Raw genomic sequence first — 27,190 nt, 5'->3', positions numbered from 1 at the left:
GTCCCCAGAGTTCCCAAGAATCCCCAGAGTTCCCATAGTCCCCAGAGTTCCCAGAATCCCCATAGTTCCCAGCCTGCCGATAGTCCCCAGAGTTCCCAGAATCCCCACAGTTCCCATAGTCCCCACAGTTCCCATAGTCCCCATAGTCCCCAGAGTTCCCATAGTTCCCAGAATTTTCCAGAATCCCCAGTTCCCAGAATTCCCATAGTTCCCATAGTTTCCAGCGTCCCCATAGTCCCCAGAGTTCCCAGAATTTTCCAGAATCCCCATAGTTCCCAGAATTCCCATAGTTCCCATAGTTTCCAGCGTCCCCATAGTCCCCAGAGTTCCCATAGTTCCCAGAATCCTCATAGTTCCCCGAGTCCCCAGAGTTCCCAGCGTCCCCATAGTTCCCAGAATTCCCATAGTTTCCAGCGTCCCCATAGTCCCCAGAATCCCCATAGTCCCCAGAATTCCCATAGTTCCCAGAATTCCTAGAATCCCCATAGTTCCCAGCGTGCCCATAGTCCCCAGAATTCCTAGAATCCCCATAGTTCCCATAGTCCCAAGAATCCTCAAAGTCCCAAGAATCCCCAAAGTCCCCATAGTTCCCAGAATCCCAAGAGTTCCCAGCGTCCCCAGAGTTCCCAGAGTCCCCACAGTTCCCAGAATCCCCAGTTTCCAGAATTCCCAGAATCCTCATAGTCCCCAGAGTTCCCATAGTCCCAAGAATCTCCGGGACGTCTACCTGCACTCGCCAGCCAGCGTAGACCTGGCCTCCCCTAACATGCCAACATTAACAACACCGTCAGACTGCTGACTTTATGGTGGATCGGGGCAGACAGGAAGACGGCGAGGGACGCAGCGTGTCCGGGAGGCGGAGCATCAGGACACGCTGCATCCAGCACGCCACCGCAGCTTTATGACCAGGAGGCATTTCACGGCAGAGACAGTAAACAACTCACCGAGGTGGAGGAGCCCAGCATGGACTTAGGAGATCGGATCATGCCGGCCAAGGAGTGACGCAGAGTGTCGAAGCGAGAGCTCTTCTCCTTCATCTTGTCCTGCAGCAGAAGAACCAGACGCCAGTGATGTCACACAGTCCTGACTACCTGTGAAGATCGCCGCTGCTTCTGAAACTGGCTCTTTACTTACGGTTGATGAGACCGAGCGAGTGTCATCCTCATACTGCAGCGCTGGCAGCGGCGGCGGCGGGGAAGCGACTGCAGCGGCCATCTTTGCATCTAGCAATGCCTTCTGGGAGAGGAGGCAAGCCTCAGAGCTGCGCAGTGATTGGACGGTATGACGGAGCTCGAGGAGGGAGAGCTTCTGACTGAGCAGCAGGACACAGCTGGAAACACAAAGAGTAACGATGAGGCTGAGACCGTGGCTCAGAGGCCCCGCCCCCGAGGCCCCGCCCCCGATGCCCCGCCCCCATAGGCTCCGCCCCCTCGCACTCACTCGCTCTTCCTCTCGGCGCTCTGCTGACTGGTCTGGATCCTGGTCTCCAGGTCGTTGGCCAAGGTCTCCTTTTCCTGCAGGTTCTTCTGGGTCAGCGTCAGCTCCTCCGTCTTGGCCGACAGCCTGGAGGACACAGGCAGACGTTGACACCGAGGCTGGAAGGTTGCTGGAAGCTTTTATTTTGTAGGAGCTCACATGTTCTGCAGACTCTCCGCTGTCAGCGTGTTCCACAGGATCTCATCCGCTGGCATGTTCTCCGTCTCCTCCAGCAAAGACGGATCGAACTCCACGCTCGCCTCAGGCGGCACCGGAGACCTGGCGGCAGACGGCCGGTTAACCGCGGTCCCAGAGACCCCGGGGAGGGGGGGGGGGGGGGGCTCACCTGTAGGCGTCAATGAAGTGCTGGTACTCTGCAAGCGGGTCGATTTGCTGCACGGCGGCAGAGATCTCCTGATGGACTTTGACGATCTCCTCGGTGAGCAGGCTGCTGATCTCGTAGTACTCCTCCAGGATGCTCTTACTGCGGAGGAGACACACGTCACTGCTGTGCGGAGGAGGAGCGCTGCAGAGGAGGAGCGCTGCAGAGGAGCGCTGCAGAGGAGGAGAGGCTTCACGGGACTCACAGCGCCAGCGTCATGTCCTCCTGCATCCGCTGCAGCGCGTCCAGCAGCGCCGGCGCCGCCTGCTGCCGATGTTTGTCCTGCTGCGTCCGGGCGCCGCACACCGCCAGCACGTAGTGGTTGTGGAGGTTGTGAAGCTTCGCCGTGGCTTTGTCGTAGCGTTCGCGGGCGCGCTCGGCTTCCCGGCCTGTGATTGGGTGGGAGAGGGCGGGGGTCAGAGCAGCAGGAAGTGCGGCGAGCGCGAGGCGGCGGCCGGCACCGACCTTTGGACAGCGCCTCCCGGTACTTGTCCTTGGCGCTGTTGGCGTCGCGGCTCAGCTGACGGTAGGACGCCTTCAGCTTCTCCAGGTCGCTCTTGGTTACCTGGCAACAACAAACACGCTGTACCTGCGGTCGGAGGCCAGACCCCCCCCCCCCAGGCGTCCCTGTTACCTTGTGGTTGTGGCTCTCCAGCTGCTGATGAAGACTCTGGTAGCTCTTCTTCACCTGCTGCTTGTCCCGGATCAGCGTGGCGAGGCGGTGCAGCGGCCCGGAGTTCAGCTCGTCGGCGTGGCTCCTCATGATGCGCCCCAACGCTTCCGTCTGACGAATCACCTGCGACCACGACTGACAGGGCCATGCGCACTGAGACGGGTGGCTGGCAGGCTCGGCCCCCCCCCCAGGTGAGCAGCTTACCTTGCTGACTGTGCTGACGTAGTCAGCGGCCTCCTGCTTCTCGGTCTGCTGCGTCATGCTGAGCAGCAGGGCGGCGTACTCCTTGTCGCTCTTCACCCGCAGCGTCATGAAGCGCTTCACCGTCTCCAGCAGCTAGGGGGCGCCACATACACATTTAGAATATGAATAAAGAAACGTCTCCTTCCTCGTCCCTCAGGGGAAAGTGTCTGAGAATAACCCCGCCACACGGAGGGACAGACCGGGTTTCAAACCGTGGACCTTTGAGGCCCTGCAGAACCGTTTAGGTATAAATGAGAGAGGAGGAACCCACCGTGAGAAATTAGCCCTGCCGTCACCTGACCCATCACCTGAGACGCTGCTATAAAACATTAGTGGACCCGCGTCACATGATCTGAGGCTTGTGGGGGTTACTGGGTCCTCCACCGCTCGCCTGCAACAGGTACAGGTTGCTGCTAAGCATGTTTCACCTGTGTTACCTTCACCGGCTGCCCGTCCATCTTAGGATTCATTTTAAATTGTTTTATTTGCTTTTAAAGCCTTGAATGGCCTAAAGTGGTTTGGATACAACCTGCCACCGAGTCGGGAGCGCTAAGCGTCAGCGGAGTCTGCTCTGATGGGCAGCGTGAGGCGTGCAGTAGAACAATAAATGATTATCGTTGAATGAATCTGTGACGCAGGATCCAACACGATAAATGTTGTTTATTTCACCTGCGATTACTTCAACATATATACTACAAATACCAGGAGGATCACGTCTGTTTAAAGCCGATTATTATAAACATTAACAAGTAAACGGCTCTATGATCATTTTCTGATGTCCTACAGAAATAACATTTGCTTTGATCGGCGCAAATCACCAAAACTCCATCTATCACATATTCTTGCAAAACACATTTTGCTGCTAGATGGATCAGAAACAGATCCTAAATGTTAGAACTCCAGGTGTGACCAGGTGTGACCGATAACTCCAGGCCTATAGACCAGTTCATTGTTATTGCCTTGATTCGGGTTTTTCGGGTTTTTCATGCATGCGCGCCGGACTGGTAGGCAAAAGGCGAACACAATGGCGGACGCAAGTTATTGTCTAACTTCTTTAGATAACGTATCACAAGATGGTTTTAAGAGTAGGTTGATGGTTGATGGTATCTATGCAGAAAAACTGGTCCATGCCTTTGTCTCCTCCAGGCTGGACTACTGTAATGCACTTCTCATCGGGATCCCTAACAAGAGTCTGCAGAAACTACAGTATATGCAGAACGGTGCTGCAAGGATCCTGATGAGAGTCTGAAAGTATGACCACATCACACCCATTCTCCACTCCCTTCACTGGCTTCCTGTTTCTGCAAGGATTGAATACAAGATCTGAATTCTCACCCACCAGTGCATCTATGGAAATGCCCCCCCCCCCCCCCATACCTGAAGGAACTGCTCACCCCTCTCACTACAACACGATCCTGTCGCTCAAAACACTTAAACCACCTCCTCCTCCCCAAGACTAAGCTGAGCACCATGGGCGACCTTCTGCTCTGACGATGCCCTACCTGATCATCTGAGGGAACCACAGACTATTCAGACTTTTAAAAAAGGATAAAAAACATTTCTTTTTAGCAGGACATATGACTTTTAACATTTTACAATTATGCTATTGATTTTATTCATAAGTGTTTTAAAGCGATGCTTAGTTTTAAATTTTGATTTTACCCTTCTATGATGATTTTTCTTAAATGTAAAGTGCATTACAAATAAAATGTATTATTATTATTATTATTATTATTATTATTATTATTATTATTATTATTATTATTATCAGATTGCCAGATCCACACAGCAAAAGCCTGAAGGGACGGAGTGAGTCTGTGAAATGCTGACAATGGTTCCGTACCGCGACATACAGCTGCCTTATAAACACGCAGGCCAGTACGGACAAGAGAGCATGGAAGCATGAAACCACTGGACGGCTACAATTATTTTATATCAGGAAAAATGAGGGATTAAGCGGGTCAGAAAATGAATGGATTGATGGATGGATGTTGGATGATGGATGGATGGATGATGGATGGATGATGGATGGATGGATGATGGATGGATGTTCAGACATGTCTGTGTAACATCAGGAGTCGGACACAGACGGCGCCTCAGCAGAGAGGAAGAATCGCCCGGTAGGTTAAAACAAACATTGTTCACAAAGGATTATTTTGGTGTTTTTGTCTTATTAATCCTTATTAATCATTATAAATTAATTATATATTATTAATCCTTTTCACAGACTCATGCCAGAGGGTTTGCATACATTGTACATGTACATATATTATTACGAAACAAACGTGTACGTCTTAAGTATATATCCTAATTTCGTATTTATATAATTATTTAAGTAGAACAATGACTAGAGCAGAATTAAGTTGTATTTACCGGAGCAGGGCGGTCAAACTTTTTTACAGTAGCAGGCCGCACACTATCAGGTAGGAGGGTGCACTTATAGCGGCGCCCGAGCCCCGGAGGGGAGAATTTAGAAAAATAGACTCTCCCTGATGTATTCTGGAAGCTTTCAACACAGGTGATTATTTAAAGAATAGAGTCAGAGTGCATGTTTTAAATTGAATAAAAGGCAAAACAAAATGATCAATTCTTCAAAAACAACCTTTGTTTTTTTATTATTCTTAAAACATTCTTTTTTTCACATAACGTTATCATCATGTTTTAACAAGGTAAAGTAATTTCCATTTGCATAAAAGTTGTTTAATTTTAATTACTAGCACCACATAAAACAGATCAGATTAGGTGAGGTCTATTCATATTATTATTATTATTCACAGTTCTGTTCTAAAAACGATCGTAACATTTCTTCACGAACAAAGTCAAATTTTTATGATAAAAATACAGGGTTGGAAACTGAATTTACATGTTGAATTTATTTCAGTCATATCGCTCTTTGGAAATCTCTTATCTCAGTTTAATTTCACTTGCACTCATCACACACGATATCATATCATCGGCGAGGATTCTAGAGACGAACACAAAATGCATCCCCTGAAAAACTTTGATAATTTGCTGCTGTAATATTATATTATATGTAATATTATAGATTTTTCACAATAAAAAGCTAACAGATGTGCATAAACAGAAAATATCAGAAATACAATTATAGGGCATTCAGTATTGTAAGAAAGCCCACATTGTTTCTGGATAAATAAATTACTGTAAGAGTTAAGTTCTATTCCGTTTTATGCCTCTTTCCTTGTAAGTTTGAAATGTCCCATGCTCCTGAATGCACCATAGCTTTCTGACACTTGTGAATGCATCACACTGGTCTATGAACGCGGTGCTGTGCACGTTTGATCTTCTGCTTATGACAAAGCTTTGCAGTTTCAAAACTCTCGTCGGCTCTCACGGTTTATTGTTGTGTGTGAATGACAAGAGACCACAACAATAAATCAGCCGTACCTCAGATAAAAACTTTGGATTTATTGTTGTTCATAACACCGTAATTTTGTAAACGAACCTGTCAAATAACAGTTTTTCCCCACAAGAGGTTTAATAAAACGTTTTGATATCATTCATTTCATTCATATCATTAATTTAACTGCATTAACTTAAAGTAACTGCGTTGGTCACATTTTATTCCGTTTTCCTCGTTAATATTCAGTTGTACAGAGCGAGGCGCGCTCCCGCCACAGGGGATGCATATCTCAGCAGGGATGCACTTTTCAGCATAACACCGGTTTGTGTTTTGATGGGAAAAGTAGCATCTCAGTTGGAACAAGGAACCCAATCACTCGTTAATGTTGCTCTCAGTGGAGACAGATGCTAAGCTGGTTTTTGGGATGTATAATCGGGGAAAAGTAGGCGGCGGCAGGAGCTGCTATAGACGGCGATTTGCCGCCGTTGACCGGCTACTTTTGACTGCCCTGCCGGAGATGAAGTGTAGACTGCAAATTCTGTCGTAGTATGATGGGATTGTCTGCCTGCATCCTTTTCATTGAAATTATCCATTTCTTTATTCTTTCTTCTTTGTTCAGTAAACGATAGAAACGTACATCCGATGATCTGGAATGCCTCTGTGTGCAACCGGGAGCACAACAAGTCGTAGGCATTGTTTAGATTCCATAATTAAACTAAAAATACGCTCTAATTCACCCGTTTAGTCATGTAGTGGATGAGAACAGTCCTCTTTCTGCCTACCAGCGGGACCCGGATGTAGCGCTGATGTAACGCTGACGTAGCGCTGACGTAGCGCTGATGTAGCGCTGACGCAACGCTGACGTAGCGCTGACGTAACGCTGACGTAACGCTGACGTAGCGCTGATGTAACGCTGATGTAGCGCTGATGTAACGCTGATGTAACGCTGACGTAACGCTGATGTAGCGCTGATGTAACGCTGACGTAACGCTGATGTAGCGCTGATGTAGCGCTGATGTAGCGCTGATGTAACGCTGATGTAGCGCTGATGTAACGCTGACGTAACGCGGATGTAGCGCTGATGTAGCGCTGATGTAGCGCTGACGCAACGCTGACGTAGCGCTGACGTAGCGCTGATGTAGCGCTGATGTAACGCTGATGTAACGCTGACGTAGCGCTGACGTAACGCTGATGTAGCGCTGATGTAACGCTGATGTAACGCTGACGTAGCGCTGACGTAGCGCTGACGTAGCGCTGACGTAGCGCTGACGTAACGCTGATGTAACGCTGACGTAACGCTGATGTAGCGCTGATGTAGCGCTGATGTAACGCTGATGTAGCGCTGATGTAACGCTGACGTAACGCGGATGTAGCGCTGATGTAGCGCTGATGTAGCGCTGACGCAACGCTGACGTAGCGCTGACGTAGCGCTGATGTAGCGCTGATGTAACGCTGACGTAGCGCTGATGTAACGCTGATGTAACGCTGACGTAGCGCTGACGTAGCGCTGACGTAGCGCTGACGTAGCGCTGACGTAACGCTGATGTAACGCTGATGTAACGCTGACGTAGCGCTGACGTAGCGCTGACGTAACGCTGACGTAGCGCTGACGTAGCGCTGATGTAGCGCTGATGTAACGCTGATGTAACGCTGACGTAGCGCTGACGTAATGCTGACGTAGCGCTGACGTAGCGCTGACGTAGCGCTGATGTAACGCGGATGTAACGCTGATGTAACGCTGACGTAGCGCTGACGTAGCGCTGACGTAACGCTGACGTAGCGCTGACGTAATGCTGACGTAGCGCTGATGTAGCGCTGACGTAGCGCTGACGTAACGCTGACGTAGCGCTGATGTAGCGCTGATGTAACGCTGATGTAACGCTGATGTAACGCTGACGTAGCGCTGACGTAGCGCTGACGTAGCGCTGACGTAGCGCTGACGTAGCGCTGATGTAGCGCTGATGTAGCGCTGATGTAACGCTGATGTAACGCTGATGTAACGCTGACGTAACGCTGACGTAACGCTGATGTAGCGCTGATGTAACGCTGATGTAGCGCTGACGTAGCGCTGATGTAGCGCTGACGTAGCGCTGATGTAACGCTGATGTAGCGCTGATGTAACGCTGATGTAGCGCTGATGTAACGCTGATGTAACGCTGATGTAGCGCTGATGTAACGCTGATGTAGCGCTGATGTAACGCGTGAACTGGTCTATTCCGCTCTGACCAGTTAATCAGTGACACAAACTTAACGAGTTTCTGAGCCACCAGGTGACTTCCTGAGAAAGGATCACGCTCGTCAGCTGAGATCCTGATAAGATCTTTGGGATCCGCCACCAGGACGCCTCACTCTGGTATTTAGACCCAGCAGAACTGATCCAGGACCGGAAACCGTTTCATCTCATCCAAACAAAAAAGGTTCACCTGCTGCAGTAAAACCTGACAAAGGTTAAACTTTTCTCTGCCTGACAGGACTTCAGGTGTGAGGCTGCAGTTTACTGCGTCTTCCTCCGCCTCCCCTGATCGGACCTCAGAACCGCCAGGAACAGGGAACGGATCAGAACAGGTGGGGAACAGCCAATCAGGACGCTCCGTACCTTCAGCTCCCAGTCCTGCAGCTTCAGCAAACCCTCGTGGGAGTTGATCAGGTCCCGACCAAAGCCCATTCTGGATACGTGGTTCCGTCTCTAGAAGTGGAGGAAAGAAAGGCCCGAGGGCATGGTCCTGTGGAGAGAGGGGACAGACGTCATCAGAACCGCTGGGTCCAGCCCCGAGCCGCTAGAACATCAGCAGGTGCAGGAACCGATGACAGGGAACAAATGTTCCCGATGTTCTCTAAAGATCCACCCGGTCTGCAGGGCGCTGGCCCGATAAACCGGAACCTTCCCATGTTCCGTTCAAGACTTCAACAAAATTTACAAAAAACAAAAGCAGAAATGTCCCATTGAATCCCCTTCAGTCCAACACAGGCATCAGAACCATCAGAACTCTGGACCGGCCTGGATATTCTGTCAACAGTCAGAACCGTTCTGCCCAGCAACAGATTATAACTAAACCCAACTGATCATTAGCAGAACCCTTCCTGCTGCACAGCTGCTCCTCTGAGCGGGAAACGACAGCAGGTCTGCCCAGAACCGGGCCTCCAGAGGACTGGACCCGGGTCCTGTTGACAGAGGAGTGGACCTGGAACCCAGACTTCCTGGTGTGATCATGTGACTGGAACCATCAGCTAAAGCTGCACTGAGAAAACTAAAACATGAATAAATCCTGTTCTTAAAATAAAACTGTTTCAACAGAACAGCGAGTGCTGCAGCGGGACGGCTCTGTTAGCGCTGTGAACTCAGCATCTATTAACTCAGCATCTATAAACTCAGCATCTATAAACGCAGCATCTATAAACTCAACATCTATAAACTCAACATCTATAAACATCATCTATAAACTCAGCATCTATAAACTCAGCATCTATAAACGCAGCATCTATAAACTCAACATCTATAAACTCAACATCTATAAACATCATCTATAAACTCAGCATCTATAAACTCAGCATCTATAAACTCAGCATCTATAAACTCAGCATCTATAAACTCAGCATCTACAAACGCTGCATCTATAAACAGCATCTATAAACAGCATCTATAAACGCACCATCTATGAACTCAGCATCTATTAACTCAGCATCTATTAACTCAGCATCTATTAACTCAGCATCTATTAACTCAGCATCTATTAACTCAGCATCTATTAACTCAGCATCTATTAACTCAGCATCTATTAACTCAGCATCTATTAACTCAGCATCTATAAACGCAGCATCTACAAACGCAGCATCTACAAACGCAGCATCTATAAACATCATCTATAAACGCTGTATGTATAAACGCTGCATCTATAAACGCTGCATCTATAAACGCTGCATCTATAAACGCTGCATCTATAAACGCTGCATCTATAAACGCTGCATCTATAAACGCTGCATCTATAAACGCAGCATCTATAAACGCAGCATCTATAAACGCAGCATCTATAAACGCAGCATCTATAAACGCAGCATCTACAAACGCAGCATCTACAAACGCAGCATCTATAAACATCATCTATAAACGCAGCATCTACAAACGCAGCATCTACAAACGCAGCATCTACAAACGCAGCATCTACAAACGCAGCATCTACAAACGCAGCATCTACAAACGCAGCATCTACAAACGCAGCATCTATAAACGCAGCATCTATAAACGCAGCATCTATAAACGCAGCATCTATAAACGCAGCATCTATAAACGCAGCATCTACAAACTCTGCATCTACAAACGCAGCATCTACAAACGCAGCATCTACAAACGCAGCATCTACAAACGCAGCATCTACAAGCGCTGCATCTACAAACGCTGCATCTATAAACGCAGCATCTACAAACGCTGCATCCATAAACGCAGCATCTATAAACGCAGCATCTATTAACTCAGCATCTATTAACTCAGCATCTATAAACAGCATCTATGAACTCAGCATCTATGAACTCAGCATCTATAAACGCAGCATCTATAAACAGCATCTATAAACGCAGCATCTATTAACTCAGCATCTATAAACATCATCTATTAACGCTGTATGTATAAACGCTGTATGTATAAACGCTGTATGTATAAACGCTGCATCTATAAACGCTGCATCTATAAACGCAGCATCTATAAACGCAGCATCTATAAACGCAGCATCTATAAACGCAGCATCTATAAACGCAGCATCTATAAACGCAGCATCTATAAACGCAGCATCTATAAACGCAGCATCTATAAACGCAGCATCTATAAACGCAGCATCTATAAACGCAGCATCTATAAACGCAGCATCTATAAACGCAGCATCTATAAACGCAGCATCTATAAACTCAGCATCTATAAACTCAGCATCTATAAACATCATCTATAAACGCAGCATCTACAAACGCTGCATCTACAAACGCTGCATCTACAAACGCTGCATCTACAAACGCTGCATCTACAAACGCTGCATCTACAAACGCAGCATCTACAAACGCTGCATCTACAAGCACTGCATCTACAAGCACTGCATCTACAAACGCAGCATCTACAAACGCAGCATCTACAAACGCAGCATCTACAAACGCAGCATCTACAAACGCTGCATCTATAAACGCAGCATCTATAAACGCAGCATCTACAAACGCTGCATCTACAAACGCTGCATCTACAAGCACTGCATCTACAAACTCTGCATCTACAAACGCAGCATCTACAAACGCTGCATCCATAAACGCAGCATCCATAAACGCAGCATCCATAAACGCAGCATCTATAAACGCAGCATCTATAAACGCAGCATCTATAAGCGCTGCATCTACAAACGCTGCATCTATAAACGCAACATCTATAAACGCAGCATCTATAAACGCAGCATCTATAAACGCAGCATCTACAAACGCTGCATCTACAAACGCATCTATAAGCGCTGCATCTACAAACACTGCATCTATAAACGCAGCCTCTACAAACGCTGCATCTATAAGCGCTGCATCTACAAACACTGCATCTATAAACGCAGCATCTACAAACGCTGCATCTATAAGCGCTGCATCTACAAACACTGCATCTATAAACGCAGCATCTACAAACGCTGCATCCATAAACGAAGCATCTATAAACGCAGCATCTATAAACGCAGCATCTACAAACGCTGCATCCATAAACGAAGCATCTATAAACGCAGCATCTATAAACGCAGCATCTATAAATGCAGCATCTATAAATGCAGCATCTATAAACGCAGCATCTATAAACGCAGCATCTATAAGCGCTGCATCTATAAGCGCTGCATCTACAAACACTGCATCTATAAACGCAGCATCTACAAACGCTGCATCTATAAGCGCTGCATCTACAAACACTGCATCCATAAACGAAGCATCTATAAACGCAGCATCTATAAACGCAGCATCTATAAACGCAGCATCTATAAACGCAGCATCTATAAGCGCTGCATCTATAAGCGCTGCATCTATAAGCGCTGCATCTATAAACGCAGCATCTACAAACGCTGCATCCATAAACGCAGCATCTATAAACGCAGCATCTATAAACGCTGCATCTACAAACGCTGCATCCATAAACGCAGCATCTATAAACGCAGCATCTACAAACGCAGCATCTATAAATGCAGCATCTATAAACGCAGCATCTATAAGCGCTGCATCTATAAGCGCTGCATCTATAAGCGCTGCATCTACAAACGCTGCATCTATAAACGCAGCATCTACAAACGCTGCATCTATAAACGCAGCATCTATAAACGCAGCATCTACAAACGCTGCATCTATAAGCGCTGCATCCATAAACGCAGCATCTATAAACGCAGCATCTATAAACGCAGCATCTACAAATGCAGCGTCTACAAACGCAGCATCTACAAACGCTGCATCTATAAACGCAGCATCTATAAACGCAGCATCTATAAACGCAGCATCTATAAACGCAGCATCTACAAATGCAGCGTCTACAAACGCAGCATCTACAAACTCTGCATCTACAAACGCTGCATCTACAAGCGCTGCATCTACAAACGCTGCATCTACAAACGCAGCATCTACAAACGCTGCATCTATAAACGCAGCATCTACAAGCGCTGCATCTATAAGCGCTGCATCTATAAGCACTGCATCTATAAACACAGCTCTATGGTCTCACTTCCTTCCACAGCCGGTCGGGATCTGGAATATCTCTCAGAAATCAGTTAACTTGCCTGTTTTTTAGTAATTTTACACATGTGACGTGTAAAATCACATTTCAGAGTAACGGGACCAGCTGTTATTTTTCAGGCGGTTTGATCTGCAGACATCGTTCCTACATGACATGTAGTTATCTTGGACTATAAGGCAGATTAATTGTTGTCCCCTAAAACAGGAGGTCCAGCAGCTCCAGGTCTGATGGAGACAGCGGTGGGCGTGTCCTGAAACCTGACCCGGGTTAGACCAACCGATCCCGGTCCTGGTCCGGGTCAGAGCCTTGGTCAAGAACTGAAAACAACAACAACAGGTATGATCTGTGCCACCTGACATCAAAGACTCAAACTCCCAGAAGCCCCCGGGTCCCGTCTCCCTGTGCTGAACTAAACCTAACCCATCAGCTGCAGGGAGGCTAGCTAGCTTTAGCAGCGGACCTGCTCAGACTAACGGACCGGCAGCTAGCAGCAGAACCTTAGAAAGCCACAGTTAGCTTCTGCTCTTCATTCAAACTAATGGAGGAGCGTTAGCATGCTATTGTTAGCTCAGGAGCTCTGATGCAGGAATGTTATCCGGTGTCACTGCCGTCCCATTAGAACCCAGAACGCCCCCAGAACCCCAACTCTCAGCCCGGTCCATTCACAGCAGGACGTCTCCCCGCCGCTGGTCCCGGGAAGCCCGCAGAAAACGCAGGAAGCAGCCGGACTAGCACTGGAAGTTTGGGACCTACCGAGTCCGGGAGTGGGCTCGGTGTTTTCCCGGAGCGTTCTGTGGCATTTACGGACCTGAAAACTGGTCAAAGCGGCGTTAGGGTCTCCGTCCGGTCTCCGTCCGGTCACCGCGCTCCCCGCCGGTCCTCCCCGGGATGCATACCGTCCTCTTCACCGAGTCTAGCTGCTCCGACGCCCTGGCTTTGCTGCGGTGGTCCGGGCTGCGGAGCTAGCGGCTAACAGGGAGGGGCTTCCGCCGGAAACGGAAAACCGGGAGTATTTGGGAGACGGGATGGAGTGGGAGGAGTCAGAGGAGAGCGCCGTCACGTGACACCAGGAAGCGCTGCAGCCAGTAAACAGCCAGAGCCAGGCGCGCTGCAGCTTTTCTCTACCTGTAGAAATTTGTGCTTTTATGCGCCTATAAAACAGTGAAAGTCCCCTTTGATTATCACATTTTCATAAACAAACGTTCTAAACATAACTTTTGTCCACAAAGATGCTTTATTTGGAGCACACCCGTTAAAAAAATAAATCCATCTTGTTGAAGTGGTGGTCTGATAACAATCCAGTCCTAGTAACCCTAGATTCATGCAGATATAACCAGCACATGCAGCTCATTGCTGTCTGCTGCTGTAAATCTGGGTCAATGTCTGGGACTTATAGATGTTAACAAACAAAGAGAGGGAAGTCTCATATAAATGAATTCATAGATATTACCCTGCTGAGCAGTATTTGCTAAATTTTTAAAAAGATTTCTGTGTGAACTGCCCTCTGAGTGAGTCTGAACCTGGAACTGTGACGCACCTGTTCTGGTTCTGTCCCACTGCTGTCACCTTCTGGAACAAACTGATCCATTATATCCAAAGATTGATTGTTATTTCTGTTTATCTTGGGACAATGTGCTGTTCAGAAACCATGACATAATTAGCATAAAACAGAAAGAACCTTAGATTATTAATCTAATAATACTCTTAGGGAAATACACAAATCTAAAGCTAGTCATGCTTATTTTCTGACCTTTAAATGGACTCTGAAAAGTACATTGTAAACATCTCTGATTCCAACAATAAGCCTTTATAAACTGTAACTATATGCCACCCACCCACCCAGTTCGTGTTAACTTGTTTAATGTATGTTAATAACTGTCTTGTATCAAAGGCATTTTTCTAAATAAAGTTTATTTGAGGAAAAAAAAAAGCCTGAGCCATGTGAGGTGGTGCTGAGAGAGAAATGGAGGAAACTCTGGAACCAGTGGGGGGACAAAGCAAATAATAGTAGTCCCAGAAAACGTGGAAGTGGTCGGCTCCTCCTGTTGCTTTCATATCGTCTCTGAATGAATGCAACAAAAAACATCGTACAATGTTTCTCCAGCAGAACTCCCGCCATGTGTCTGATCGGGTCGAGACCCACTGCAGATTATTACCTTCATTTTCTCTTTATGTATTCTGTATTCTCATGGTTAGACAGCTGTATGGCATTATATAATTTGCAAATTAACATCCCATCATCAAGGCTCTTTCCAGAGTCAGACTCCATCAGATCCTCCAGGTTGGTGAGAAAGTTTCCTCTCTAAGGAAACCCAGCAGGTTGCATCAAGTCTCTCCAAGCAGCATTCACTCCTCCTGAAAGAGCGTAGAGCCACAGTGGACAGTCGTCTGCATTGTTGATGGCTTTGCAGCAATCCCTCATACTGAGCATGCATGAAGCGACAGTGGAGAGGAAAACTCCCCTTTAACAGGGAGGAGAACCTCCAGCAGAACCAGAACCAGGCTCAGTGTGAACGCTCATCTGCCTCCACCCACTGGGGCTTAGAGAAGACAGAGCAGAGACACAGAAAGCTCAGAAGCTCACATTGACCCAGGAGTACTTTCTATGTTAGAGAAGACAGAGCAGAGACACAGAAAGCTCAGAAGCTCACATTGACCCAGGAGTACTTTCTATGTTAGAGAAGACAGAGCAGAGACACAGAAAGCTCAGAAGCTCACATTGACCCAGGAGTACTTTCTATGGTAGAGAAGACAGAGCAGAGACACAGAAAGCTCAGAAGCTCACATTGACCCAGGAGCACTTTCTATGTTAGAGAAGACAGAGCAGAGACACAAAAAGCTCAGAAGCTCACATTGACCCAGGAGTACTTTCTATGGTAGAGAAGACAGAGCAGAGACACAGAAAGCTCAGAAGCTCACATTGACCCAGGAGCACTTTCTATGTTAGAGAAGACAGAGCAGAGACACAAAAAGCTCAGAAGCTCACATTGACCCAGGAGCACTTTCTATGTTAGAGAAGACAGAGCAGAGACACAGAAAGCTCAGAAGCTCACATTGACCCAGGAGTACTTTCTATGTTAGAGAAGACAGAGCAGAGACACAGAAAGCTCAGAAGCTCACATTGACCCAGGAGTACTTTCTATGGTAGAGAAGACAGAGCAGAGACACAGAAAGCTCAGAAGCTCACATTGACCCAGGAGTACTTTGTATGGTAGATGGTAGAGTGGGATGGATCTGCAGTGACGGTTCTGGAGGAGGGCTGTAGAAGTGGACCAGCAGCTCCTCAGGCAGGCTGAGCTTCCTGAGCAGGAAGTCCATCCTCTGCTGGACCTTCATGACGGTGACAGTGCTCCTTCTGAAGCTCCAGGTTTCTCTGGCTGCACCAGAGAGCTGATCAGCCTCTGTCTGACAGACGGGTGTCCTGAGGTCCGGTCATTGGTGTAGAGGGAGAAGAGGGAGAAGAGGGGGGGGGGGGGCAGAGGTGATTGTCCTGGTGCTGGAAGTGAAGCTCTCCAGCCTTACCTGCTGACTCCTGTAAGTCAGGAAGTCTGTGATCCACTGACAGGTGGAGGCTGGCACAGAGAGCTGGCTTGGTGCTGAGGATGTCCAGGATGACGGTGGAACCTTTCATCTGTCTCTGTTGCATGGAGGTGATGGAGGATGAAGAGCAGAAGATGAAGATGCACCGTCCACTGACCTGCAGCCCTGCAGGGGGTCCAACACCAGGACCAGCACTTATAACCTCAGAATTGAATGCTTTATTTGTCCTCCAGGGGAAACAGAGGGTGAGGCTGCTTCAGCCTTAGTCACCTACAGCCCAGACATTCAGTCTGTGACCTGAAACTGTTTTCAGGCTTTTCCAGACATCTCTGATGCTGCGCCTCCATTTTCTTCCTGGAGCAGATGTTTCCTTCCTTCCTCTCCTCTCAGAGTTGATCCTGAGCTTGAGGTTTCTCAGCTGTTCCTCACATCTTCTAGACTGAGATGTCTGATGTTTCTCCAGGTTTCTGGTGGAGCCACTTCTCTGATGACCACCACCTCTGTCTCCACCTTCCAGGCTCTGTCTGGTTCCTCCCTGAGTTCTTGGTGTTTCTCCAGGTTCTTGTTTTTCCTGATGTTTCCATCCTGGTGGCCTCATCCATCACCACGGCTGTCCTCTGCTGCAGCCGGAGGAGAATCAGGCTCTGCTGCTCATCAGTGAACACAATGTCCGCTTGGTTGGCTGTTACCACTTTGTCTGTTTCTATCTGGAAGTCCCACAGGACCTTAGCTCTGTTATATACATATAAACAATTTAAGAGCATTGGCACTGATTAATAGACTCCCATCGCTTATTTTAAAGAAAGGTTTGAAATAATTTAAAATAAATGAAACCAATAAAACCAGGAAAATTGGAAGGTTAAAGAGGAACTAGCCTTGAACTAGTATCCTGGTTTTTATCTGACCCACATGAAGAACACACTCAGGGGAAAAGTTTGTTTATTTGATTGGTTGAGTGATCGATCTGGAAGGAGGAACATAGAAGGGAGGACAGGTGGGGTTAATGATTGTTGATGGATCCTGGAGAATAGTTTGGAGGTTAGCTGGAGATGTGATGCTAACGGCCAGGGAGGAATGGGGGGGGGGGGGGGGCTGGGAGTCTGGATCAGAGCTGAGTCCCATCCTTTGAGGATTGTATGATGGACACGATGGAGGGTGAGCAGGGTGCGATCTCAGGTGATCTCAGGTGAGTCTAAGGAGACAGGAGTCCACACGGTGCCAGTCAGGATCTTCAGCCTATGAAAGAACTTGAATTGGTGTGAGATAACTCTGGAACCAAACTGGATCAGAATCCAGGATCAGGAGGAACCTAGGAAGTAGGAACACACAAAGTAAGACTGATTCTTCCCAGTCTGAAGGTCAGATATGTGTTGTGAATTGGTGCTTTATAAATAAAATAAAATTGAATTGAAAAGAATAGAAATTATCAGACAGCATGGGATTAATTTCCACTGTTATGCTGATGATACTCAGCTATATTTATCCATAAATCCTGATGAATCCAATCAGTTACTTCGACTGCAGTCATGTCTTGATGACATCAAAAGCTGGATGACTTTAAATTTCCTGCATTTAAATTCTGACAAGACAGAAGTTGTAATCTTTGGATCTCAAAAAATAAACTTCTTAATCAATCACTTAATCTGGATGGCATTAACTTGGCCTCTGGTAATAAAGTTAAAAATCTTGGTGTTATTTTTGACCAAGACATGTTATTTAAATCCCATATTAAACAGGTTTCCAGAGTTTCCTTTTTTCACCTCCGGAATATCGCCAAAATTAGAAACATTCTGTCCAGGAGTGATGCTGAAAAACTAGTCCATGCATTTGTTACTTCAAGGCTGGACTATTGTAATTCTTTACTGTCAGGAAGTCCACAAGCCTCTTGCTGACGCCTGGAGCTGATCCTGGACTGGACTTTAGCAGCCATCATGGTCTCTGTGCCCGGTTCCTGGCCTCGGGGTTCTAGAGTAACCAGGACGCTTTCAGACTCGTTCCGGTATCGTCGGTCTAAAACCAAGATGTTCCTGAGCCTCTGAGAGGAGCAGGAACCAGGACCGAGTGTCCCAGGTGATCCGCAGGCTGTAGAAATGGGTTTAAACTCTGTTTGCATAATTTCAGTCAGTGATATGTTTTAAAATGCAAAGATGGATGAGAATCTGCAGCTCCTGTGTAAGCCTGTGAGTGTCAGTATTCCTTCTTATATAGAAACCTTAAGTTTAAGATCAGGAGGGTCCAAATGGACAGAACCAGTGAGAATGGTGAGAGCAGGAGGAGGTGTGGGCGGAGCGCTGAGCTGGAAGTGAGAGGAATGAAGGAAGAGACAAAGAGTTTCTGTCCAACTGGTTCCAGAGACACGAGTGCAGCTGCGTCTCCACCCACATCTCTGTGTTTACTCCTGGAACAGTCTGGGCTCACATCTCCTCCATCCAGGAAAGAAACTGAACAATATTCGCTCAGCCCAGTGGCTCTGTGGACAAGCTAAAGGTTAGGAGATAGAAATCAAAGTAAAATCACTCCCTTCAAAATAAACTGAAGTAAAAATTAAATGTTATGTAGTTCTGACACTAAAAATCTATAAAGCTAAATAATAAAACATCATCCTCCAGCTGGGCGTCCCCGGGCCAGACAGGATAAATAGTCCCTCCAGGGAGTTCTGGGTTCCTCTCTGGGTTCTGGTCCCGGTGGGACGGGCCCAGAAAACCTCCAGATGGTTCTGATCCGAAGTCTGAACCCCCTCAACTAAATCTTTTCAATAAATGAATCATACAAGTATAAATAATATGTAAACATTAAAAATTATTTAACCGAGATTAAATGCAAACAGGTAAAACATATAATAAAAATGAAAGATCCATAAAATATAATATTTTAACTGTTTTTCAGAACCATAACTGTAAACAGGCCCTATTCATTTCATGTAGCATTATTCTCTGGTTCCGGTTCAATAAAGTTAACTGAATCTCATAGCATAGAATCAAGAGAAAAACTCTAAATATTTATTGAATCTGAACCTAAATGCCAGATATTTACAGTCTAATAGTTTTACAAAGACAAATAAACCCTAAAATATTTTTCACACAGAAAAAATAAAAGTACAGAGGAGCGTGGAACAAAAGGAAGATCTATTTTTGAATATGCAGACATTACCGAGAAGAGGTCAAACCTCAGAGAGGAGGTGCCAGGGGAGTTGCACCTGTGGGCGAGCTGCGGAGGGAGAGAGGGAGTGCCGGCAGGTAGAACAGGTTTGGGCGAGGCGGTGCGCAGAGCTCCAGATACGCAGCCAAGCAGAGAGCTGAGTCAGATTTGTTGGTTCGCTCAGATAAAACTGCCTTTTTCTGCTGCTGTGAAGAACCGAATCATCTCCAGGCAGGAGAAGAAGGAGGAGGAAGACTGAGGAAGAGGAAGGAGGTGAGTCGTCTGAACCTGCTGCCTACCTGGACTCTGGCAAACTTTCCTGGAAAGTGGCTAAAAAAGAGGAAAATTTACCTTCAGTCCTGAGAACCTAAATGATTACAGCAGCCAGGAGGCATTAGCTGCTCAGGGCTAGAACTAATGGGAAACAATATAAAGGACGCTATTTTGATGTATCTAATATGTTTTATGATAAATCCAGCAGAACGTTTACTCTAAATGTTTAGGATCTAAATCAACCTTATCTGGAGCCAGATAATCATTTCAATCCATTCTTATTAATTGGGAAGGAATCTAGTCGCTGGGATTGATTCAGATTTACATCTAATTACAAGACAGTGCACTCAGCTTCTGTTAACACCAAAATGTAACCAAGGAATTTGACTGGATTATTGACTTTATAATCCTACCGAGCAGCATGTGGCGACAGTGGAAAGGAACAACTACCTTGGTCCACCGTTTGAAATCAGTTTGTTGATCTTAACTGTTGTGTCGACTAATTTATCCACGATAACTAGTTCATCTTATGCTTCTGTATTCCTGCATCTTAATACTGCTTTATTTGACCTTCTCTGAATCATCGCAGTGTATTTAGCTCAGACTTTTTAACCCAGATCCAGAGATAAAAGCGAAACCCTAACCCAGATAAATTTAGAAAAATGCCACCAAAGTGGGCCCAGCGTGGGGCTGAGGTCTGAGGGAGGCTTGTGGAGCCCAGCGGGCCGGAGCCAGGTCCAGGCGCTGGCTCAGCGATGCCTGAGGCAGTGGAGGACCGGATGGGTCCAGATTTAAGTCTAAAGTGACGTTAGCAGCGTCACTGCTGCCGTGGGCTGACGGTGAAAGCAGCAGAAACGCTAAACGCTATCCATCAGTCTGATTCGCCAAAGGCAGCGAAACGCTTTTATACCTGAACTCGGTACCATGGCGACGAAAGCATGAACCCTCTGAACCAATAGGAAAATTTTACTGCAATATCCACGTTCTGCCCAAAGAGGGCAGCACTGAGACAGTTTTAGGACAAATATACTAGAACTAAGGGAAAACTGAAACATTACATGGTAACATTAAAGTAGAGCTTACTTTACCACTTTCTACAGTTTATCTGCAAAATTGATGAAAATTGAAAAGATTTTGGGCTGACTGACCCTTTAAAGTGGCGTAGCTCCGCTATGTGTCAGCTGGTTAAAATATAGAGGATGATGCACGTCTGCTTTTGTTGCATAAATTCTATTTTATGAAAACTCACCGTCTCTTTCTCTCTCAGGTCATCACAGAGGTCAGCGCCCTGAACATCTCTGATTGGCCCTTCCTCCAGTGACATCATCAGAATGTCATCAAATATCAACATCTCCTTGGAAAATCCGTACGGTCAGGTGACCATCCCCAGGGCCAAGCTCCGCCAACCGGATGACGCCACAGTGATAGCCAATCCCATGGCTCTGAACAGCGAGAACCCGTACTCTCAGAAGGGGTCCGACCCCCCCCCCTACACGGTGAAGGAGGATGGAGGCGAGGAGGAGGAGGGGCGGTGCCGAGCCTGTTGCTACCGCTGCCGCAGGAGGAAGTGACGTGCCAGGAGACGGTGATTGGCTCATCAGTAGATCTCCCGCTTCAGAGCTAATCACCTTTCTGATTCTGTAATCAGTCACCGCTGCAAAACCAGAACCACCAGAACAAGAACGTCCAAAGAGGCTCCATCAGAACCACATTTATAGAGGAACCTGACAACGAAATAACGAATCAGAGACCAGGCAGGTCCCGTTCTGGAGACTCTGTAGAGCCGAAGGAGTTTCAGGAAGCGGGAATCCTTCAAAGACTGCAAGGACTCTAGAGATCCTGAAACGGTTAAAAACAAACTGTAGATACTGGATGACCCGAAAAAATATAAACCCAACAGAACCAAGGCCCTGAAAATTCTGCAGACTTCAAGAACCGGGAAGAGCTACGGATGTAAAAACTGGACTCAGAGGACCAAGAAACTCTGATTATTTGGTGTTTTTACTCCTGGTTTGCTTTAGATTATTATTCCTGTTAAACCACCTGAAGCTTGAAAGCTTTGTGTTACGCCTTTAATGCAGTTTAACAAATTTTCCACCAGATAAGATCAATTTTTGATTTTTTTGTGTCAGATCCCATTTAACGATTTTATATTTGTATCTAAGTTCAGGAAAACTTTTGTTTAATATTTTATGTCACATAATAGGATGTTTCTACTTTGTTGTGAGGAAACAGCTTTATTTTAAAAAAAGCAGCCTGTTTTTCACATTCATGATAAAAACATCCATCTGTGGATGACAGGGACAGTCAAATAAACCAGCAGAGATGCCTGTAGAACAAAGTGATTTAGGCTTTAATTAAAACTGTTTTTTATTGTTGTTTCAGAGATTTGTTGATGTAGTCGCTGCTGGTTTTGGTGAGATGTTTGCGTTTTATTTCTGGATTCAGAAAAAAGGTTTTCCATGAAGTATTTCTATTTTCTGCACCGTGATTTTCAACATGAAGGAGTTTTTGAATAATAAATCATAGCGAGTCATTGTAGATGAAGAACAAATAGACAGAGAAGTTGCATGTTTTGTCTATTCGTCTTAATCATTATGCAATTAAAAATACCAAACCTGATCTTCAACATTGTGGCTTGCCTGTAAATATTAACTGCCTCCTAAGAACAACCTTCAGGCTGTAAATACTATTAAATCCTATTTAATGTTTTAGATTTAACTTTAATTAAATGGGTGAGACGCTGGGTAAACCATGGACAGATGTATTTATGTGATTATGAAAAAAAAAAAGAAGTTATTATTACCTCCAACTGGAGGAAGGTTTCAGTGTCAAACTGTTCGACACGACCGCCGTCAGACACACAAACCGCTGGAATAATGGCAAACATCTGATTTGACTGCTGTAATATTTGCTTATTAAGCTCAGACATAAAATAAAAGTGTTTTCTTCTGTTTTGCAGAACGTCTGCTGACAAAACAACCTTGTTTTCTTTATATTTCTAATAATAATTAATATTGTCTCTAAGTAAAGTTCTCTATTAAAACAGTTTTATGCGTCCTTGGTGTTGGGAGAGCAGTTTTCTCATTTAAACGGCCGGACCACATCTGTGTTGTTCTTCTTATCCACTGGAGCCCCGAGAGGAAAGAACTAAAACTCTGAAGTGACTCATGCCGCAGCGCTGTGGCCCAGCAGGGGGCGCTGCAGAGGGATGCCAGGGTCCGACCCGAGAACAGAAGCTGCTCATCGTCACCATAGACCCCGCATTGACCGCTTTCGCCTATGGGCGCTGACAGGATTTGGGGGCGCCATCTTGGGGCGGTCGACAGTAGTAGAATATTCTGACAGGATGCATGTTTCAAAACACAGCCACTCATACATGTTTATAAGTTTTTTATTACTATAATAACAAATACGATAAGATAAGATAAGATAGTCTTTCTTGATCTCACAATGGAGAAATTCACTCATCACATCGGCTCATACAAGAAGGTGCAGAGTAGGGAAGGTGCATTCAGTTATATACAGTGAATCTTCATATATACAATGGATCAGAAAGAATACCAAAAAATACAAAAAAGGAAATAGGAATGGGCATATGATGTCTCATTTACATTCTTAGTGGTCTATATATATATATATATATATATATATATATATATATATATATATGTATATATATATATATATATAAACATATCTATATACTTAAATATATACATATATCTATGCGCCTGCTTACATACGCACCTACGCGTATGTACGTGCATATACATTGTATACATTTGTACATACATACATACATACATGTGGGCTGACTTATGTTCAGGTGGTGATAGCAGCAGAAGTCACTACATCAGGATTATTGCACGGGTTGTAGGACAGTGTTATAAATAGATTATTGCACCTTGGTTATTGCACATTAATTATTACAGTTGTGGTTACAGTTACAGTGCAGCATTGTATAATCTGATAGCAGCAGGAATGAATGACCTGCGGTAGCGCTCCTTTTTACAGACAGGATGTCTAAGTCTGTCACTAAAGGAGCTGCTCAGCTCCTCTACAGTCTGGTGCAGCGGGTGGAAGGTGTTGTCCATGATGGATGTGAGCTTGGACAACACCCTCCTCTCAGCTACTTCCTCCACAGAGTCCAGAGGGCAGCCCAGGACAGAAGTGGCCTTCCTCACCAGCTTATTCAGCCTCTTTCTGTCCCGCTCTGTGCTGCCAGGAGCCCAGCAGACGACAGCGTAGAGGAGGGCTGAGGCCACCACAGAGTCATAGAAGGTTTTTAGCAGAGGCCTGCTCACTCCAAAGGACCTCAGCCTCCTCAGGAGGTGGAGGAGGCTCTGGTCCTTCTTATACAGAGCGTCTGTGTTATGAGTCCAGTCCAGTTTATTGTTGACGTGAACACCCAGGTATCTGAAACTCTCCACAGTTTCTATGTCCTGCCCCTGGATGTTCACAGGTGAGTGAGGTGGGGGTCTTCTCCTGAAGTCCATCACCATCTCCTTGGTCTTACTGGTGTTTAAGCACAGATGGTTCTTCTCACACCAGTCCACAAAGTCCCTGATGACCGACCGGTACTCCAGCTCGTTCCCCTCAGACACACAGCCCACAATGGCCGAGTCATCAGAGAACTTCTGAAGGTGGCAGCTGTCCGTGTTGTAGGTGAAGTCCGAGGTGTAGAGGGTGAAGAGAAACGGAGACAGAACGTTGCCCTGGGGGCCCCGGTGCTGCAGAGTGCCACCTCTGACTGACAGCCGTGCAGCCGCACGTACTGAGGGCGATTAGTGAGGTAGTCCATGGTCAGTGAGGTAGTCCGTGGTCAGTGAGGTAGTCTATGGTCAGTGAGGTAGTAGATGGTCAGTGAGGTAGTCTATGGTCAGTGAGGTAGTCCATGGTCAGTGAGGTAGTCCATGGTCAGTGAGGTAGTCTATGGTCAGTGAGGTAGTCCATGGTCAGTGAGGTAGTCTATGGTCAGTGAGGTAGTCCATGGTCAGTGAAGTAGTAGATGGTCAGTGAGGTAGTCCATGGTCAGTGAGGTAGTCTATGGTCAGTGAGGTAGTCTATGGTCAGTGAGGTAGTCTATGGTCAGTGAGGTAGTCTATGGTCAGTGAGGTAGTCCATGGTCAGTGAGGTAGTCCATGGTTAGTGAGGTAGTCCATGGTCAGTGAGGTAGTCGATGGTCAGTGAGGTAGTCCATGGTCAGTGAGGTAGTCCATGGTTAGTGAGGTAGTCCATGGTCAGTGAGGTAGTCCATGGTCAGTGAGGTAGTCCATGGTCAGTGAGGTAGTCGATGGTCAGTGAGGTAGTCGATGGTCAGTGAGGTAGTCCATGGTCAGTGAAGTAGTAGATGGTCAGTGAGGTAGTCGATGGTCGGTGAGGTAGTCCATGGTCAGTGAGGTAGTTGATGGTCGGTGAGGTAGTCGATGGTCGGTGAGGTAGTCCATGGTCAGTGAGGTAGTCGATGGTCGGTGAGGTAGTCGATGGTCCAGTCAGCCAGATGTTTGTCCACCCCAGCGTCCTCCAGCATCCCCCTCAGTAGCACCGGTCTGATGGTGTTGAAAGCGCTGGAGAAGTTAAAGAACATGACTCTCACAGCACTCCCGGTGGTCTCCAGGTGGGTGAGCGCCCGCTGCAGCAGGTAGATGATGGCATCCTCTACTCCGATGTTGGGCCGGTACGCAAACTGCAGCGGGTCCAGGGTGGGGCTCACCACGCAGGTGAGCTAGGATGAGGCGCTCCATGGTCTTCATCAGAGGATGAGGCGCTCCATGGTCTTCATCAGGTGGGAGGTCAGGGAGACTGGTCTGAAGTCGGCCGGTTCCCTGGCGTGCGGTGTTTTGGGAACCGGTACCACACAGGAGGTCTTCCACAGGGTGGGCACCACCCCCAAGCTGAGGCTCAGGTTGTAGATGTAGCTGAGGACCTCACAGAGCTCATCTGCACAGGTCCTCAGCAGCCTGGGGGGGATGCCGTCCGGTCCTGAGGCTTTCCTTTGTTTCAGCCTCGTCAGCTGTCCTCTCACCTGCATAGGTGTGACTGTGAGGGAGGAGGAAGGTAGGGCTGAAGGTGTGGATGGGTCAGTCGTTGATCGGAGTGGCGGTGGGGGGGATGGTAGGTCTCTGGAGCGCTGGTGGTTGGAGACATGTGGAGAGTTGAGGGCAAGGAGGGGGCCAGTGTGGGGGGAGTCGAACCGAGTGAAGAATGAGTTCAACTCATCTGCAGTCTTGGTGTCTCCATCTGCAGCCCTGCTGGTCCTCTGCCCGAAGCCGGAGATGTTCTTCAGACCTCTCCACACATCCCTGACGTTGTTCTGTGCCAGCTGCTCCTCCATCTTCTTCCCATAATCCTTCTTTGCTGCCCTGATCTTCCACTGGAGCTCCCGCTGGACTCTACGCTGCTCCTCTCTGTCTCCTGAGTAGAAAGCCCTCTTCTTCTGGTTCAGGAGGACTTTCAGCTCAGGGGTCATCCAGCGGGGGTTGTTTGGAAAGCATCATAGCCGTCGTGTAGGCACGATGCTCTCCACACAGAAGTTCATGTAGTCAGTGATGCATTCAGTCAGGCTGTTGATGTCCTCTCCATGAGAGCTTTGAAACATGCTCCAGTCTGTGGATCTGAAACAATCCCTCAGTTTCTCACTGGCCTCATCTGACCAAACTTTCACTGACTTCTTCTGCGCTATTGTCCTCCTCACCAGTGGAATGTAATGGGGGAGCAGATAGACGAGGTTGTGATCAGAGCGTCCAAGTGGGGGGAGGGGGGCGGAGGTGTAAGCGTCCTTAACGTTAGCATAAAAAAGGTCCAGCGTTTTATTGTCCCTTGTTTTACACGTGTCGTACTGGGTGAGCGTGGGGAGGGTGGAACGGAGAGAGGCATGGTTGAAATCCCCTGTGATCAGCAGGAGAGCGCGGGGGTGCTGTGTTTGTAGATTGTTTACAGCGGCGTGGATCCACTCACACGCGGCGGCGGCGTCCGCGGAGGGAGGGATGTAAACACAGAGCACGATCACGTGGCCGAACTCTCTCGGCAAGTAATAAGGTCTTAAGCTCACTGCGAGAAGTTCAACATCCGAGCAGCATATCTGCTGCTTCACGTGAACATGCGCCGCGTTAAATATGTGTACATTTGTACATGTACACATATTTATGTACACACACACACACACACACACACACACACACACACACACACACACACACACACACACACACACACACACTTTTTTACAGGCCCAAGCATTTGTTTAACAAATAAAAGTGCTATATAAGCGTTTTTTAAATTATTTACAAATAACTACTGTTCTGTAAAATAATAATTTTAATCATCAATACGAACTGAAGGCTTCAAATTGTGGAGATCAGCGCCGCCCCACCGCGACCT

General features: G+C 46.9%; 1 protein-coding gene and 1 long non-coding RNA gene across 4 annotated transcripts in view; one reads left to right on the top strand and one right to left on the bottom strand.

Moving 5' to 3' along the window:
- fer (fer (fps/fes related) tyrosine kinase) overlaps positions 1–27,190 on the bottom strand; it is a 69,638-nt gene that overhangs the window by 7,845 nt on the left and 34,603 nt on the right. Inside the window, exons 1-11 of one of the 3 annotated variants that reach the window (XM_036139833.1) lie at positions 13,610–13,938; positions 8,732–8,858; positions 2,736–2,867; positions 2,493–2,666; positions 2,324–2,423; positions 2,064–2,247; positions 1,823–1,960; positions 1,636–1,755; positions 1,441–1,563; positions 1,135–1,330; positions 945–1,043 (exon numbers count right to left, since the gene is read on the bottom strand). In XM_036139833.1, the coding sequence (XP_035995726.1) occupies positions 945–1,043; positions 1,135–1,330; positions 1,441–1,563; positions 1,636–1,755; positions 1,823–1,960; positions 2,064–2,247; positions 2,324–2,423; positions 2,493–2,666; positions 2,736–2,867; positions 8,732–8,800 (1,335 nt within the window). In that variant the 5' untranslated portion in view covers positions 8,801–8,858; positions 13,610–13,938. Of the gene's footprint in view, positions 1–944; positions 1,044–1,134; positions 1,331–1,440; positions 1,564–1,635; positions 1,756–1,822; positions 1,961–2,063; positions 2,248–2,323; positions 2,424–2,492; positions 2,667–2,735; positions 2,868–8,731; positions 8,859–13,609; positions 13,939–27,190 lie in introns of those variants that run through there. The other 2 variants (XM_021313718.2, XM_036139834.1) reach the window with 2 other exon arrangements.
- LOC118563873 lies at positions 19,032–22,599 on the top strand. Its single transcript, XR_004931480.1, has 2 exons — positions 19,032–19,807; positions 21,075–22,599. It is a non-coding gene; the product is annotated as an uncharacterized LOC118563873 (long non-coding RNA).

The sequence above is a fragment of the Fundulus heteroclitus genome, chromosome 8, assembly GCF_011125445.2.
Source record: "Fundulus heteroclitus isolate FHET01 chromosome 8, MU-UCD_Fhet_4.1, whole genome shotgun sequence".
Lineage (NCBI taxonomy): Eukaryota > Metazoa > Chordata > Actinopteri > Cyprinodontiformes > Fundulidae > Fundulus > Fundulus heteroclitus.
The sequence above is the reverse complement of the archived record's forward strand: the minus strand, read 5'-3'. Positions and strand labels throughout refer to the sequence as shown.